This window comes from Corythoichthys intestinalis, chromosome 3 (genome assembly GCF_030265065.1).
Source record: "Corythoichthys intestinalis isolate RoL2023-P3 chromosome 3, ASM3026506v1, whole genome shotgun sequence".
NCBI classification, from domain to species: domain Eukaryota; kingdom Metazoa; phylum Chordata; class Actinopteri; order Syngnathiformes; family Syngnathidae; genus Corythoichthys; species Corythoichthys intestinalis.
In genome coordinates this window covers 36,200,728-36,219,451 of record NC_080397.1, presented here as the reverse complement: position 1 = coordinate 36,219,451, position 18,724 = coordinate 36,200,728, and the positions used below count along the sequence as shown (strand labels likewise).

Below are 18,724 nucleotides of genomic sequence, written 5' to 3'. Positions count from 1 at the left end.
GCATGGTGGAGGTATCATCATGATTTGGGGCTGTTTGCTGCCTCGGGGCCTGGACAACTTGCAATCATTAATGGAAGAATGAATTCAAACGTTTAACCTGAGGCTCTCTGTCAGACAGTTAAAGCTAAAAAGAGGACGGATACTGCAACAAGACAATGATCCAAAACACACTAGTAAATCGACTTCAGAATGGTTTCAGAGGAACAAAATACACGTTCTGGAATGGCCAAGTCAAAGTCCAGACTTGAACCCCATTGAGATGCTGTGGCATTACCAAAAGACAGCGATTCATCCCAGGAATCTGACTGAACTATAGCAGTTTTGTAGAGAAGAATTGGCCAAGATTAGTCCTGATCGATGTTCCAGACTAATCTGCAGATACAGGATCTGGTTGAAGTTATTGCTGCCAAAGGGGGAGGCCCACAAAATAATAAATGTTATGGTTCACTTAATTATTTTCTCCCTTCTGTCATTGTTTGCATACTATGGTGCCCTGAACCCCCTAAAGTTTCATACATACTTTTCATACCACTGTATGTATGTACTGAAACTCTAGACCACGTATAGCATTTACACTATAACTCCCTAAGTTAAGGTATTTATCTTAAGGTTTATATCTGTACATAATGCACAATACCTAAAAGTGGGAAAACTGGTCTGTGTTTGGAGCTTCTGGAACAAGAAGATTGATTTGTAATCTAATATTTTGTTCATAACTTTTCTCGTACACTCTCAACTATTATAGAAATCAGTCCTACCATTACCAAACTAAATGTTTGGTTAGCTGAAACAGCAGGCTAAAAAGATCTTAAACGTAAACATTGGAATTTCACACCTCTAATCCCTCAGAATTTTAAGTACAGTACAGGACCTTCTACGAATGGCTAGCCTTTGCCCCTTCATTTTTGTGTCTCGGGTTGACATATTTCACTGCCTAGTAAAGATTCCAAACTATTCAACATTAAGGGTGTAGTAGGACAGGATGGTATTTCATTTATTTACACTGTATATCAACCCCCTGAAGTCATTAAGTAGTCACAGTCGCATATGCTGTAGAGATTCACTGGATAGCTCAAAAGAGTCCATGGAATGTGATAAGAGGCGCATCATTCCATTGTTCGCAAGTGGCTCCTCTGGGAATGGGAAGAGTGCATATCCAAGAGAAGATGAGAAACAAGACTGTGCCATCCCATGTAATGACATATGACAGCCACCACTGATCGTCTAAATGCCTCCATTAAACTCTACAAATGGTTGTCTGCATGGAGAGCAGGCAGTACAAAGAATGCATGGAGCACATTTGTCTTTCCATTTTGGGGCGTTCTCGTCCTGGTTTTGGCTGAACTCTCGCCTCTGGTTAGCATAATGTTTGTGTGCAGCTGCAGCTGCTACAGCAGAAGCTGTGAGTAGCAAGGGTTGTAGTTGAGCCAAAGTCAGTCAACTTACAGTGGTTTAGACTTTCATTTTACCTCTGTTGTGCTCCGTTTTCTTTTTCTCCCTGGACTCAAGCCATCAGCAATAAGAGCAACTGTTGTGTGTTGTAAAGTTCAGAACAGCATTTTAATGAGGTGCCGGACCTCATCAGAGTTATTCAACTACAAACAGACTTATTAAACTTTGATACACAGTCTTGTTCTATCTACATTAAACTTAAGTTAGGTTCGGAACGGTACAAAATCATAATCCAATTAAATAGTATATCTCTCTGTCTGCACATTCAAACAGTGTATGATTGGAATGACTGGCATGCAAAGAATAAAACAGCAATGATGTCTCATGCCAAGTCCTCGCACTGCCACATGTCGGGGCAATCTTAATGGCCAGCCACCTCTAAAAGAGGCCTACTAAAGAGCTGTCAGAGGGAATCATTAATCCCAAAAGGCAGTCGGAGACAGATGGTTCCATGATGGCAGATCGATGCTCTCATTGACATCCCGACAGTTTCCAGCAGCAGGAAGTAGGCTAATCCTTCAAAAGAAAGTTCTAGACGAAACATGCAAGTGGGGCTTGAGCCATGGCTTCCCTTGGCCCCGACATTACCCTACATGTACTACTTCATACATTGAATGGAAGAGAAAGGGGGGGAACAGAGGCATATACTTTTTTCTGCTTGAGGGACGCTTCATAAAAACTCTGACCTTCCCCTGAAGGGCCTCTTCAAGAGGTCCCAAGATGCAGACTAAATAGGGGTGGAGCATATACAGACTATAGATAACCCAGAAATATCCCAGAAAGCAGGCTCTAAAAGCAAAACCAAACTGAAGAAGATACAGGAAATTATCATTTAGCAAATTGAGTTTTAATTACTTTAATTACTAATTAAGTCTTTCTTTCCATGTGCAAAAAAATACAAATAAAAACCTGAATTTAGATTTGCAGACACTGCTTTCAATTACTGCATGTGCTACACTGAAAATGTACGCTTTTAGCCACATTCCAAATTGCAAAACCAGTGAAATATTGTTATATGTACAATTGTTATGAAGGGCTTTCTATTATGCAAGAGATAGGACAAAATATTAGTTGGTTTCCTCCTTTGTGGCTATATTGGCTTTCTGGGAAGACATTCAATAGATTTTGGAATGTGCATGTATGTGGGATTTCATTTTTTTCCCTCCAGAAGAATATTTGTGAAGCCAGAGGTCACTGATGTTGGACAAGAGGGCCTGGCTTGCAATATATGTTATAGTTCATTGGTTTAAATGTGGGTCAGGGTTTGTGTGTTATATCTACAAAGTTGCAGCAAAGAATTGCACTGGATATTTATGTAAAATGGGAAAGCGAGGTCCCAAGAGAATTACAGTGACCCAGGCCAAATCCTCATTGATAAATTGATTACAATACATGTCTGAATATTTTTTAATGTAATGACATGACGTAAATAGATCGTAGCTCCAAGTATAGTGTTTTTGCTTCTAACTTGGAGCATGAGGCTGTGCAATGACCAAACTGATATTATTATGTAATAATACCACTATTTGTGGATTGGATTTTAATGATAAATAAAAAATCAGAATTGTCACAATAAGTCATGCTGTAGGGTAACTCCAAGCACAGATTAATACAAAGCAGTGTTGTTTTCGTCAACGACGACGATAACGAAAATATTTTATCACCAAACAATTTTTGTCATGACGATGATGTCACGATGACCCGTTTAAAACCTGTCTTGGGAGACAAAAACATGAAACATACAATGAGATGGATGCCAGACGACACGAGAACAAGATGAAAATTTGCCAGTTTCCCTTGAAAATTCACAATGTGTGATATTTTCTTATTGTATGTATAGTTAGAAGGCATTTAGCAGCATTTGGTTGTGTCACTCATGTGACGTGCTGTAACCCCCCCCACACACACACACACACACACAGGCTTAAGTGTGTGCCCATTCCAGGCTCCTTTTGTGAAACGTGTCAAGTGCTGCTTGGTAAGTTTTGTTTTGGCAATGCCTTGTTGCTTTAGACTTTAAAGGTCTGTGCTGAGTGATCATCACACTCTAAACCAGTACTTCTCAAATAGTGGGGCGCACCCCCGGGGCGCAGAGCGATGCCAGGGGTGGTGCGTGTGACCTCAGGGAACATGTTTTTTTTTTTTTTTTTGCCGTACTAGAATAAAGTGTACTTGCACATCCACTCAGTGGGTGGCAGTGGCGCTCACATTTTCAAAGTGCGCGCAGTATTTTTGAAGTAAGCAAGAGCGCACGGAAGAGACTCATGAATGAAGAGCTGGAGAGTTGTGCGCCGTTTTCGAAAGCAGTCTCCCGCAGCGACCAACTGTCTTCTCCGGTTCTCACGTGTCATTTTCGTGTCATGAAAAGTGCCATTTTCGGCTTGGGATCGTCACGACGACCGCCCTCACCTACGGTTCTCCCTCGGCCGCCGAGAATGCGCTTTTTTCGGGCCGTTTGGCTTTTGGCTTTGACATTTAATACAGTGGTAGACGAGGAAAGACCACTGTTTACTGTGTCTAAAAATGATTATAGCGGACAGCCGCAAGCCAAATCAATTAAGACGCCACTTAAAGACATTAGACCCCAATCTCATTGATAAGCTGCTTGGTTGTTTTTCAGCGAAAACGTGCCGAATATTGCCAACAATCGTCCCGCTTTGTCAGTGTTATATCAGTAAACCAGTGAGCACTGTTAGCATCCTCAGTGCAATATACCCCACATCATTGCAAACTGGAGGTGATACTGGGAGCAGCGAAAATAAAAACTGTCCTTCTGTCCAAAGACACTTTTTTCCCCTTCTTCTTCTATTCAGTTTTGTTTTTTCGGTCAAATTTTTTGGCATATTGTCCTCATGAGTTAATGTTTCTAATCAATTTGAATTTGTTAGTATTTACTGATTTTATTTTTCAGTATCAAATGGTGAAAAATGTACCTTGAGTGTATTTTTACAGTTTGGATGTGACTTTTTTTTTTTAATTCAGGCAAATTGATGCGTGTTAAGTCTTTTCTGTTACAAACAAAACAATGATAATAAAGTTATACTTTATAAGTTGATCTGTTATTTTCTCTAATAGAAAAAAAGGATAAAATGTGAGGCAGAGGCGTACTTATAATAGTAATAGACAAATGATACTATTTACAGTGGCGGCAGAGTTTGGGGGGGCGCGAAACATTTACGTCTTCCTTGGGGGGGCGTAACAGAAAATAATTGAGAAGCACTGCACTAAACTAACTTGTAGCATTAACATAGCGTTAGCATTAGCATTTAACGCAGTTACTCGGTGTCTTCTTAAACTCTTGGGAAAAAAAATTAAATAAAGTTTGTGACGTCCAGGTGAGTTTAATTATTTGCAAATAACGCACTGTTTTCCTGCTAAGTGTGTATTATCATCATCATGAAAATGGTGAAGTCCTTGTAGACCATGTTCATTCAAAATTGTTGGAAACCTTTTATTTATTTATTTATTTTTATTTATTCATGGACTAAAACTTTAGAACTTTATAGACGATAACATTTTGAGAATTGTCGACTAAAACTAGACAGAGAAGACTAATAAGTATTTTCGTCCAAAAGACTAACACGAAAACTAAAATGGCTGCCAAAAACAACACTGATGCAAAGTTAAATAAATGTCACATCCTGTCTGATGTAACCGCAAAACAGTATTATTGGGCACCTTCTTATTTCTGTGAGGCAAGTTGTTTTCTTATCCATCTGATCAAATCATGAATCTTGTTGTTGGCTTCCAGCAGTAAAGATAGCGAAGTGTTGAACACAGACAGGGAAAAATATGAATCTTATTGTCCAGCGCCTGCAGACTAACCCTGAACTGGTATCAAATTCAAGTTTTTTTTTTATTTATTTTTTCTTAACTTATGTGTGTTGTCAACATTATCTCTGACAAATACAACAGATTATGGCCAGAGAGAAAAAGCTTATTTGTGTTGAATGTGTCATCGGATGGACTCACATTTGGTTTCGATACCAATCTATAGCACTATTCAATGTGATAAATGTTGCCCACTTGGCATTCACTCTATCCTGGTCAAGGTTTTTTAGTTTTCGCCCAATGAAAATTTGAGTATTCTGTTGCCTTTTGGGGAGATAAGATCAGGGGATGTTGACATTTTTATGCCAACTGTGGGCCTGTGAAGCCCTTTGAGACATTGTTGTGATTAAGATTGTATAACTAAATGTGATAGACTTGGCTCGTTGAAAAGCCCTTGTTACAAACTAGTAGGGCCAAGTAATGGTGTTATCAGGCACAATGTGGTGTAGACTGAATGCAGCTGCACAAAATGTTGAATAAAAGGCACTGAATATGCAAAGAGAAACTGCAGCTCTGGCATAATAATAAGACTGCCACCTCATTAATACACTGCTTCTGTTGTCATACCCCAACATGGCTGCGTGTCAGTATCCCTTCAGCTTCCCAATACTGCATCTAATTTTTTTTTAATTCCATCAACGAAATGATAAAAGAAGAGATAGAATCATTATATTCGACAGTGGTCACACGGTGAAGGAACAATTGTGAGGCTGTATTAGTCCAGACAGGAGCCAGCAGTGACTCAGGACTGAGTTAGGGGGGTGCGAAAAAGGGGGAGGGGTGGTTTGAGGGTTAAAAGAACACCTGCTCGAGATCCACAACTAACACAGGCCAAAAAAATCCAAAAAGCTGAGCGGTTGTTCTAGTTATACACAGCTTGAACATACATTGCACTATTTATAGCATAGTGCCCGTTAACATTTGTGCATATTTCTTAGTGTCCATTACAAACCACTTGGAGCGCAGATGTATGGGGTTGAATTGCGTTGTAATACTTATTATGAAAGGAGTACTGCCTTTTGAAAATAAATTGCAGCAATGGCAGACTAAAATCAGATGTGAATGGAAAATCCTAATACGTGTACAAAATACAATACCTAGAACTTGTAATTGTTATACTATTTGATATAAATAGACTGTATAATCATGATATAAAAGTTGATTTTAAGGTGCCATGAATGCAAGCACATTGAACTAGAACCTTTAACTTTAGTAGGACCACAGGATGACTGTAGATATTTATGCTGTCCAATAACAAAAAATAGATCTGAAATTATGTGTTTTTGTTCCCCTCAACATCCCCTTTAAAAAGAAAAATACGAAACAAAACAGTTTTTCCAGATTAAAAAAAATAACTTCACAGAATCTGGAAAAAATGTGATGTCAGTATCATGATTGAATAATTGCTGGGAGGTGATGAAACCATTTAAACAGAATTACTACTTGATTTCAATATGCACAGTAATCTAAAAAAAAACAACAACAACACTCCTTCCATTTGGTCACATTAACAAGTAGACAAAACATCTTTAACTACATATTTAGGAGCGCGTAGTGCATAATGTAACATGATGTGTCATACACCAGGAGCAAACAAAGGTCTTATGAAGCAAACACAGCCGGTATCGACATGCTGCCATCTGGGATGACCTAACACCACCTGATTATGTGTCCAGCAAGACCCACACACCTTCAAAACAAAAGATCAGCATTTGCTCCCCCTTTATCAATTGCACCCTCCATTAAAGCATTTTCTTCAGCTAGTTTGTGTTCATACTTTACCAGTAAGGGTCATTATTTTTTTATGACCCCCAAACAAAGCCATTTCTCATGCTCTACATGTCTACAAATATTGATCCACAAAGGTTGAGCCTGAGGATAGGACCGAATAAGATGAGGAGGCAAGGGTGGGCCATCACATCAAACATTGCCACTGAAATACTTTTACAACTTTTAGATTTTTCCCGAAGACCGCAAACAGCAGGCAACAAACGCTCAGATGCTCCAGCAGAAAATCCTGAAAGCTGTCAGGAAACTGGCAGACTGATGATCACCATAAATTATTTTGTTATTCAGATGGGTCCAACTTGCTGAAGAGGAAGCGTGCCGCCTGGTTTTTCATAGACCTTGGAAGGATGGCGACTACTGGATTATTGATAATGTTTTCATTTCTCCTCCGTGACATACCTATTTTTCTATATTTCATGATGAGATGACACTACAGGCAGGTCTTCTGAATTTAGAGGCCTATGGCACTACAGACCTCCGGTGTACAGCTATCAAATTGATTAAAATCAAAACTCAGACATGGTCTGCTGTAGTTTTCCCAGATAATTGGGAGGCTTTACAGAGATATTAATTGGGTAAAAAAATATTATATATAGTAACACTCTACAGGGCAAAAATCTAATATACGTTAGCCTGCACAATATATCGTTTGAACATCGCCATCGCAATGTGCCATGCGCAATATTCCTATCGCAGGGTGTGCAATTGTTTTATTGGTTTTGCTCCATAAAAGCAGCAAGTGTGCAGAGACTGGATCCCTTTTATCAGGGCTGGGTAGAGGAGCCAAAAATTGTACTCAAGTAAGAGTAGCTTTAATTCAAAATAATAATACTCAACTAAAAGTAGTCATCATCCAAAAAATGTACTCAAGTAAAAAAGTATTTGGTGAAAAGAATACTCAAGTAATGAGTAACATTGTGAGTAACTACTTACAATGTTTGATTTTTAATTATTATTATTATTGTTTTTTTAAATGTGGTTGTTTTTTTCTCACCACATACAGCAAATCCTTAATTTTTTACGGCACTTTAAAGACGATGTTATTGAACAGGCTGGCATGATAGAAGAACGGCAAGCTTGAGTCTGAATGGTATAATAGAGTAATGTGATTACTGTTGCGACATCTCATTGGTGAAATTGTTGGAGCTCCTGTTGAAATCTCTGACAAAAATAAAGTCATGATGTAGAGTAAAGAGGAAAAATGTAACAACTCTAGTGTAGCACAATGTAGCGGAGTAAGAGTAGCGTTTCCCTTTTCACGAATCTACTCAACAAAAAATAAAAAGTATATTTTTCACAAAAAGTTTCTCAAGTAAATGTAACTGAGTAAATGTAACGTTTTACTACCTACCTCTGGCTTTTATATACAGCAATCTTCATCATTCACAAATTAACCCCCTTAGCCTGGAATAAACAGTATTATATGGATACAATGTGGTCATGGTGAGTGACCCAAAATATCTAAATCATCATCATCATCATCTGGTTTTAATGTCGCAATATATCGCAAACCCCCAAAAAGTCGCAATGTCAGTTTTTCCCAATATCGGTCAGTCCCAATATACATATGTACAATCTGCCTCTTCTCAGGTCTAAAACTAAAAACATAGAATGGCACCTATAAGAGCAAAGATCATTTACAATTTCATTGTGGTACCTCGACATACGATCACTTCGACACACGTTTTCGAGATCCAACGTAGAATTTGACTCGCCATGTTTCTAAATCCGACGACATGCTCGAAATATGACGATTTATGACAGCGCTGCAGTTTCTTTGTTTTCCTGCAAGACGGACGCACGGTGGATTTTATTGTGAGATAAATTAACACGGGTTCCAAGAAGACTTGTGCAAGTGGTGAAAAAAGGAAAAAGACTCTTACCATTGAAATGAAGATGGAAATGATAGAAAAATACGAGCGTAGTGTGCGCGTTCGTGAACTGGCTCAACAGTAGGCCCTAAAATGTATATTTTGTATATGTAACGATATTTCCCAATCAGATTTCTTTTTTTTTGCTCCAGATTAGATTCAAATCATTCCCGATAATTTTTCCCGATCATATACATTTTGGCAATGCATTAAGAAAAAAATGAATAAAACTCGGACGAATATATACATTCAACATACAGTACATAAGTACTGTATTTGTTTATTATTACAATAAATCCTCAAGATGGCATTTACATTATTAACATTCTTTCTGTGAGAGGGATCCATGGATAGAAAGACTTGTAATTCTTAAAGGATAAATGTGACTTGGTATATTGTGACTAAATATTGGCATCTAGTGTATTTGTTGAGCTTTCAGTAAATGATACTGTAGCCATTTAACTGTTTCTGCCCAAATGCATGATGGGAAGTGCAACCATGACTGTGCGTAGTGGTACCAATTGATATATCTTCTCTGCGTTGGGAAGTAACATAGGGTGTTAAGAAAAAGATCAATTACTACCTGTGTTCCCCACACTGCTTCGCACGATATTTCTTATTGTAGGGAGAGGGATTGTAAGGCTTTAGCCAATTAAAAAAAGGCTCCACAGGCTGCCAAAATTCACTCTACTCGTTTTACGCTGCCTTTTAGCTCCATATATAGGTAAAACGGCGTCATTACAGATTGAACGCGACACCAATGCGGGAGTGGGTCATGCAGCGCATGCGTTAATTGCGTTAAATATTTTAACGTGATACTTTTTTTTTTTTAATTAATTACCACCGTTAACGGGATAATTTTGATAACCCTACCTTAAGCCTAAACTAAAGACTCTGGGTGAGTGTAACATATTATGTCTGTAACGTTATATACAATTAGAAAACGATTGAATTAAAAAGAATATATATATATATAGTAAAAAAAGGCATGTCCGATATTTTTTTGCCGATTCCGATACTTTGAAAATGACATGATCGGACCCAATCGATCGGCATCTCTAATTATTACATCATTATTCTGATTGTTATTCATAATTTATTTGTTTTGCTCTGTGTAATTGCTATTTGCAATAGTACCAGCAGCATTTATTAAGGATTTTGGGTAGGTTTTCAGGCTGTGGAACGAATGGCATACCGAAAGCAACACGTCACTTCCGCTCATTAATATTCACGACGTTAGCTACTGTTGCTAAGGGAGGACACGCCACCGTTTGTCCCCAATAGGAAAGGAATGGAAATCATGTACAAAGATGTTTACAAAGCTAAACCTACCAATTCTCTCTGAAAATGATGTTCCTGGTGCCAAATTCACATGCAAAGATGTGTAAGTACATAAAAATGTTCAGTTAAAGAGATGGCTTGAGTGTCGAGGGCTGAAAAACAAGAAAAAAATGAGCCGACCTTAGCATAGCCTTAGCTTTTTTATCGACACCTTTTTCTTATGCGACTGACAATGACATTCTCCTGTTTCAACAAGCTATCCTTTACCACCAGCCCTGTCTTTCCTATATATTTTATCCTCTGGTTTTCCTACGTCTCTGACCATTCTTGGGGATAATTTATATTTTGTGTAGCGATCGCAAATGCTACTCAGTGACAACCAACGAACACTTTTAATTTTTTTAATTGATAACAAATCTTCATTTATTAAATTATTATTATTTATTTAAAATTTATTTACACTTCCCCCTTACTAAAGTTGTTTTTTTTACAACAGAAAATGTAACAGTGGCAGTGAGATACCATTTTAATTCTTTTCAGGTCATTCATTGTCAGACAGATGCAGCACGGCACTAGCCTGGCTCTGCCAGACTATTCTCCCTGTATTTTTCAAACAGAGAGAAATAGTCTGGGACCCATCCCATTGACGGCCTTTTCGAGCAGATACAAAATCAATCGACAAATCAGATTCGTTTATTTGCGTGACGTGTTCTTCACGAGCAACGTCACTCTTGCGCGTCGAAAGTCGTCCCTTCAGCAACACAGACGGTGAACGGCAGAGCCGAGAATATGTTCCAATCCACGGTAAAATCAGTTTTAAATGACCAAAAACACATCGACACGAGTCACTGACAACAATCTGTCTCGCGCTAGCCACGTCGAATAAACTCCGCTCTCTTCATATGTTTACTTCCGCGCGCAAGTCCGTCATTCTGAAGTCGCCATTTTACTAACGTCACGTCTGCCCGTCGCTGATTGGTCCACTCCGCTGTCTGTATGCTGTGGCTTGCTCCGCCCTGGAAATTGTTTCCGTGGGAAGGGTGGCCAGACTCAATAGCTGGAACAGCGTTGAGTCTGGTGTACCAGGCTAGCACGGCACACAACACGCTAAAAAATAAGTTTAAAAAATCAAATGGCTTACCTCTGTGTCCTCTGAAAGACAATGCCAACCCAACAAAATGTTTACTGCATAAATGTTTACTGCCAAGCTGGTGTTAAAAGTCCGCGCAAGTTGATTCAGTCTTCACATGTTTTCCTCCGAGGTTACGGTTTCGGGAAACGTATTAAGAAAACATCCTTCATATGTCGTAATGTCTAGAGTCATTTCTACAAGTTACAAAAAAGCCATGTGTGATCGGCATGTTCGTTTTTGGAAGATTACCGGAGAAAAGTAGCACAATTAACATGGTTTCTATGCAAGGGCGGGTCCATAATGTCCCACTCCTGCTTTACTTCCGCTTTACGATGCGACGTCACGGTCTAAAAATAGCATGCGTGCAGTACGCCATTGGTGGAATTATAATGTATTCTTATGGGAAAATCCTGCTCGACATTCGACCATTTCACTAACAAACAATGTCCTGGAACGAGTTAACTTTGTATGTAGGGGTGCCATTGTATATGAACAATCTGTCTCTTCCCAGGTCAAAAACTAAAAATGTAGAATGGCACCTAATCGAGCACAGATCATTTACAATTACAAACATTTTAGTAAGAATTTTTTTCTCCCCTGTAATGTTAACAAAAGTCATAAAAAATATTCTTGTGGTATGTCCAAGTAGTTTTGATAACCACAAGTATGCTGTGTGTAATAAGATGAAAGTGACAGCTGCGATGAGTTTGACTTCATTGTTTTCCATGATGTTTTGCTGCACAATCAAGACTAAAAATACAACCAAATGAGGGGTTGAGTGTGAACAAAACACTGAGTTCTGTCAAAGCAGGTGCTCAGAATCTCCAGTTAAATTGAAAAGGTCAAGCCATGATGCCGGCTTCGCCGAAAGTATGCCAACCATCTAGGCTCTGTGGAGGTCACTAATGCAAAGTCCATCCTTCACCTCTGCGAGCCATTTTAGGAAAAAACATGGCAAGGGTATATTCTTGGGTCCTTGACACTCATTCCGGCACGCGTACGTCCAAGATAGGAGCCAAACAAGTGGTGACCCTTGATTCACAAGCCTGGATTGAATCCATCAGCACGAACTTCACACTTAGAACCTTCAGGGTTATCACAAACAGGGTTGGGGAAAATAAAACGTGTCTGAGGGAGGATCAATAGCATCCGTTGCTTGTGAATAGCCGTTGGGTGACATTTATTTACATTTGGGAGAAACTCTTCACCTGTTATCACAGCAAGTTTTAAAAAACTTTTTCAGTGCCATTGACGATGATAGATGTCCAATTATGGGGCTCTTTTACTAGTAGATGTTCAATCCATTTAAACTTATAGCGAACATTCATTCAATCACTGCCAGCCCTTTAAGTTTAAATGGATTGGACAACTATTGCCGTCAATGGCATCAAATGCGTTTACTACAGTAACTACTAGCTGAGATGTTGGCCTTATTAAATCCTTCACTTTCTGTCTTTCTCACTGAGTGAGCTGCCAAGCTTGACGGGAAAATGCTCAATAATGTATGCACATCATGCCCTGGTACACACAAATACTTGCGAGCACGAACAAAAGAACATTCCAGTGGTATCTATGCGAGAAAAAGACAAAAGGCTTTAATGTCATGCCTTTCACACAATTGTCAGAACAACCCATGCAATAAATCTGACGTGGATTCAGTCAAGAGCCTTACAGGCAGTAATCGGGGACGAAACTTTGTGCTGTCCCATGGACACACAACAGCGAATTTTTTTTTTTTTTTTTTTTTTGCATTGTTGGCTGGGCGCTCATGAATGTTTCCACAAGTCAAATTTCTGCAAACGTAGAAGCGCCCACGCAACAGCGCTACATTATTAAAGCCTAAATAGTTAAGAGTAAATAATTACTAAATCGCATTGTTTCACCTGATGTTGTGAGGTATCTTAGGGGGGCGGGACACGTCAATCAGAGCATAGACACGCGCCATCGCCCCAAATGACATCTCGTAAACCAGCAGTTAAACAGGACAGAGAAGGATGTGCTTTAAACCAGACAGATGAATGGTAAGCTCTGGAGAGCAAATATAATAAGAGCGAAAATCAACGATGAGACTGAGACGAGGCATCAATACGAACCTGTTTCACTTCAGCAGGCATGATCCAAATTTCCTCCCTTCGCTCCCCAAAATGGAAAAACCTCAGTGGGGTAGAAATGTCTGGTGGCTATTTCCAATAGTCGGAAAAGTTCTGCCTTTCCCTCCTTTCCTCCGCTCGTGCCCTTGGGTTATCCTCGTGTATTTACGTGGAGTTTTCCCTCTGAGAGCTCAGAGGTTGCAGCTCAGAAGCGGCCAGCCATCCTCTACTGATAACGTCAAGTTCAATTACGTTAGCAATAACTACACCGGAAATGTCATGGGTGTCTTTCAAAGTAAAACTCGTACTGCTGCTCACGTGATTCTATGTGTCTATGCGATATGCACATTATTTAAAAAGACACAAATCACACAGTTTTTTTTTAGCGGTCCGACTCAACAGTTGCTCAGTGTTATATATATATATTAGGGCTGTCAAACGATTAAAATTTTTAATCAAGTTGATCACAGCTTAAAAATTAATCAATCGTAATTAATCGCAATTCATACCATCTATGAAATATATGCCATATTTTTCTGTAAATTATTGTTGGAATGGAAAGATAGACACAAGAGGAATATATACATTCAACATACTGTACATAAGTACTGTATTTGTTTATTATAACAATAAATCAACAAGATGGCATTAACATTATTAACATTCTGTTAAAGCGATCATGGATAGAAAGACTTGTAGTTCTTAAAAGATAAATGTTGATACAAGTTATAAAAATTTTATATTAAAACCACTCTTAATGTTTTCTTTTTGATAAAGTTTGTAAAATTTTCAATCAAAAAATAAACTAGTAGCTCGCCATTGTTGATGTCAATAATAATTATGGTGCTGAAACCCATAAAATCAGTTGCACCCACATCCCACGCGCCAGCAGAGGGCGGCAAAACACCCAAAAAACACAAGTAACAAGTGTAAATGACACTTTGCTGTCATTTTAATCTGCTTGAGCGGGGCATGTGCGTTAAATGCATCAAACATTTTAACGTCATTAATTTAAAAATTAACGCCCGTTAACGCGATAATTTTGACAGCCCTCATATATATATATATATATATACATATATGTATATATATACATATGCATATATACACATATGCATATATACACATATACATATATACATATATATATACACACATATATATATATATATATATATATATATATATATATATATACATATATATATACATATACATATTATTGCGGAAAACACAGACATGACTGAAAAAGCAGTTTCTGCTCTTGCACTCCTGTTTAAAAGAAACTGCTGTATTTTAAGCCAAAACAACTGTTGTGTTTGATAGAACAATGTGTCTATATGCTGCCATGGTAGATTCATGGCGTATTAAGCCCCGAATTATTTTTAATATGTCCGTTTTACACTGAAAACCCCCGTTTACAGATGTCGCACAACCACTTTTGTTTCAACCATGCCATAAAACAAAGGTAATTAATTATATTTATTATTAAAAATGTCTGTCATTTTTAGCTTAGAATAATTAATTGATGTCTAATATTTGTTAAAAAATAAAAAAAAAATTAAAAACTACTTTAAAAATTATTCACTCGGATGTTTTAAACTTTTGAACAAATGACGTCACAATGAAAATAATGGTGTCTGTAAAAAAGTCACGGACATCTACCTCATAACTATCGATAAATTGTATTTTTTTTTTATTACTGTTACATTTTCTCTGATAGTTAGATGATAAATAATCGATCCAAACAAAAAAAAAAATTAAAAACGTTTAAAAGGGTAAATATTTGGGCTGTCAAAATTATCGCGTTAACGCGCGGGAATTAATTTTTTAAATTAATCACGTTCAAATATTTGACGCAATTAACGCACATGTCCCGCTCAGACAGTATTCTGCCTTTTGGTAAGTTTTACAGCAAGGCTTTTTGTGCTGTCTAACAGCGAACTCTTGTGGTCGCTTTGTGACATGGTTTATTGTTTTCTTGCCAGTTCAATATGGCTGCACGACGTCTCGGGCTAACGCCTACGTTGTAATGTTGTGCTTGTATGATCCTTGGACAGATTTGTCCGTAAGTATGGTTGTTTTAAAGAATGTACATATTATGTTAGTATGCGAAATGTTATATTTTTTGTATGAGACGCTTTTTGTTTATGTTTAGTGAACCTGTATAGCGTGCCAAGCTAACGTTGTTGCTAATGCAATGCCTGTGTACTTTTTTTTGTAGTTTTACGACGGTCTAAAGAGGACAATGGTTTGAGGCCATTTTATTAATAAATAAGATGAAAAAGGAAGAAGTCTGATTATTAAGGCGTCGTTCACTAGCTGTCTAGCTTTGGAAAAAGTAGACGCTTCGGAGTGAGGACAGCATAGACAGATTTAAATGACAGTAGAGTGAAATGCCCACTACAGTCCTTATGTACCGTATGTTGAATGTATATATCCATCTTGTGTCTTATCTTTCCATTCCAACAATTTATTTTACAGAATATATATATAATTTACAGAAAAATATGGCATATTTTATAGATGGTTTGAATTGCGATTAATTGCGATTAATTACGATTAATTAATTTTTAAGCTGTAATTAACTCGATTAAAAATTTTAATCGTTTGACAGCCCTAGTAAATATATGAAATAGAAAATCTCGACGACTCCTTGATGTCTGCGATTTCTGCATCGCGACCCTTGTTATATTACCATCTTTCACCCATAAAATCCCCCCAAAAATCCAGCTGTGGCCATTCAGAGCTATGTCTTGATACTTAGTGACACATGCGACATGGAGTTTTTGGATCGAAACAAGGTAAGTACGCGATAATATCTCGTTAAAGTCATGTCGTCTGAGATTCTGCTCTCGCGTGCTCTCACCTCCAGATTGAGTTTTGCTGTTTAACAAACTTTTTTTTTTTTTTTAAATGCCCTCCTTTTCAAAATTTTTCATCCCCAAGAAAATTGAGATTTTAAGCTTTCCAATGATGTATCACACATGCATATAGGACAATTTTGAATATATACTGGACTGTCTCAGGAAATTAGAATACACAATATTCTAATTTTTTGAGACAGTCCTGTGTATATATACAGGACTGTCTCAGGAAATTAGAATACACAATATTCTAATTTCCTGAGACAGTCAGGAAATTAGAATTAAAAATTAGAATATTGTGTATTCTAATTTCCTGAGACAGTCCAGTATATGACTGTATATAATATGTATACATTATATATATTTATATTTATATGCAGCGTTGTTAATCTTACTTTAAAAAAGTAATTAGTTAGTTACAAATTACTTCTCCCAAAAAGTACTTGAGTTAGTAACTTACCTCAACATCAGAGTGCTTAGTTACTCGGCAAAGAAACTGACGTTACTTTTCATATTCTACACGCCATTACATGATCCATTGTATAACATCTTTCACATCAAATATGTTTATATTAACTGATTGAATTGAAGTCTTTTTCATTCTAAAAAAAGAAAAAAAAAACTGGGTCACCCATTTTACATTTTTTAAAAAAATTTCACCTATTATAAGAGTGTAATGGTATACAAACTAACTTTCAAATGCTGAGAGAAAAAAAGCCTTTTTCCTGTTGCAGTGAACTGTGACTTGTGTGGACCGTCACACACCTAATATACATAGATATATTTTTCAATATGCAGGTGAGGCTCCGAATCTCTTCCCTCTTCTATCTTTGCTCTAGTTGTTTTTCTCGTTGTTAAAAAAAAAAAAAAAAAATTCAGAAGAGGTGTCCCGAGCCCATCGCGTAGTCTCACTCTCCATCCCTACCTTCGTCTCCCTGCTCTTTGGTGGTCAGGCAGTGAGTGCACTGGAGTTGCTTATTAAAGTTAACGATGATGGACATTCGTAATGTTTGATCATAGACTTCATAATGTATTCATGGGACACGGGGCGCGGGTTGATTCATAGGGGGCCTGTCTCCGTCAAAGCTGACCGAGTGAAAACATAGATAAAGAGCTTTTTTTGTTGAAAATTCTTGTGAATAAATGCTTAAATCCCTGAATTCTTTATAGACATAGATGTAATACAGTCTCGAATCTTGGTTAAAAGCAAAAAAAAAATGTGCAGGTAGCATTTATTTCACATAAATATTGCGACCTATGAGGCTGGTCAGTAAGGAAATTAGTGGACGCTATATGTGAACGAAGAGCAGAGCCTTTTCTGTTGAAAATTCTTGTAAATAAATGCTTAAATCCCTGAATTCTTTATAGATATGGACGTAAAGCCATCTCGATTCTTGGTTAAAAGCAAAGCAACAAAAAAAAAACAAAAAAAAAAAACACCTAAAAAAAAAAAAAACGTGCAAGTAGCATTTATTTCACGTAAATATTGCCAAGTATAATGCCAATGCTGTAGCAGCTAATTGTCCCAGTGATTTTTTTTCACAACATTTAAAATGCATACATAGTGCGAAAAATATAATAGTTATCTTGAATCCTCGAACAAATCACTCCTGAGACAATCCTTCCTGTTTCTATGCAGTACAGCTTTCATACTTTTTCAACCTAAATCCAGTGTTGGATCGCTGCATGTGACCGGCTGCTAATAAATGAAGCGGAATTTTGGACGGCCCCCTTCGGGAAGGCGTGACACAGTGAATGGGGAATGTGTCATGTCAATACATTATGAAACTATGGTTTGATTAGAGCGAGAGAGAGAGCGAGAGAGAGAAGTGTACTTCAATGTGACGCATGGGTCAATCATCGTTTAACTTGTTAAACAGTTGCCGTGGCAACTCATTGTGTGTAAGTGAGCAGCTTGAGCGGATTTAAGTGGACTCACTCAATAAAGCATTCAATAAAGCAAGCATTTTTCTGCTTTATTTATGTTTAAAAATAATTCCGTGGGACAGCAACATGTTTAAAACATCATAATTACAGTGGTACCTCAACATACGAATTTAATTCGTTCCAGGACCTTGTTTGTAAGTCGAAATGGTCGTATGTCGAGCAGGATTTTCCCATAGGAATACATTATAATTCCATTAATTCGTTCCAAAGCCTAAAAACATACACTAAATGCTTAATAAATACTGCCGGCACTGTTACAAATGGCAATTAAACATAGAAAAACAAATAAGTTATAAATAAATAATTCAGAATAATAGAAGAAGAAGAATTAATAATTATTCCTGAAAATAATGTAACGAATCGGATTCTAATATGGCGGACACTTTTTACTGTCCCTGAACGCACCGCGAAGGTGACGTCTCCAGTGAGATAGGTCGGTGCGGTAGAGATAATACTTTCGTTTTC

General features: G+C 37.6%; 1 protein-coding gene across 3 annotated transcripts in view; it reads right to left on the bottom strand.

The window, feature by feature from the left end:
• arvcfb (ARVCF delta catenin family member b) overlaps positions 1 to 18,724 on the bottom strand; it is a 346,624-nt gene that overhangs the window by 170,284 nt on the left and 157,616 nt on the right. Inside the window, exon 1 of one of the 3 annotated variants that reach the window (XM_057831630.1) lies at positions 13,449 to 13,736. The exons of the other annotated variants lie outside the window; for them this stretch is intronic. Coding sequence (XP_057687613.1) covers positions 13,449 to 13,469 — 21 coding nt within the window. The 5' untranslated portion in view covers positions 13,470 to 13,736. Of the gene's footprint in view, positions 1 to 13,448; positions 13,737 to 18,724 lie in introns of those variants that run through there. 3 annotated transcript variants of the gene reach the window in all.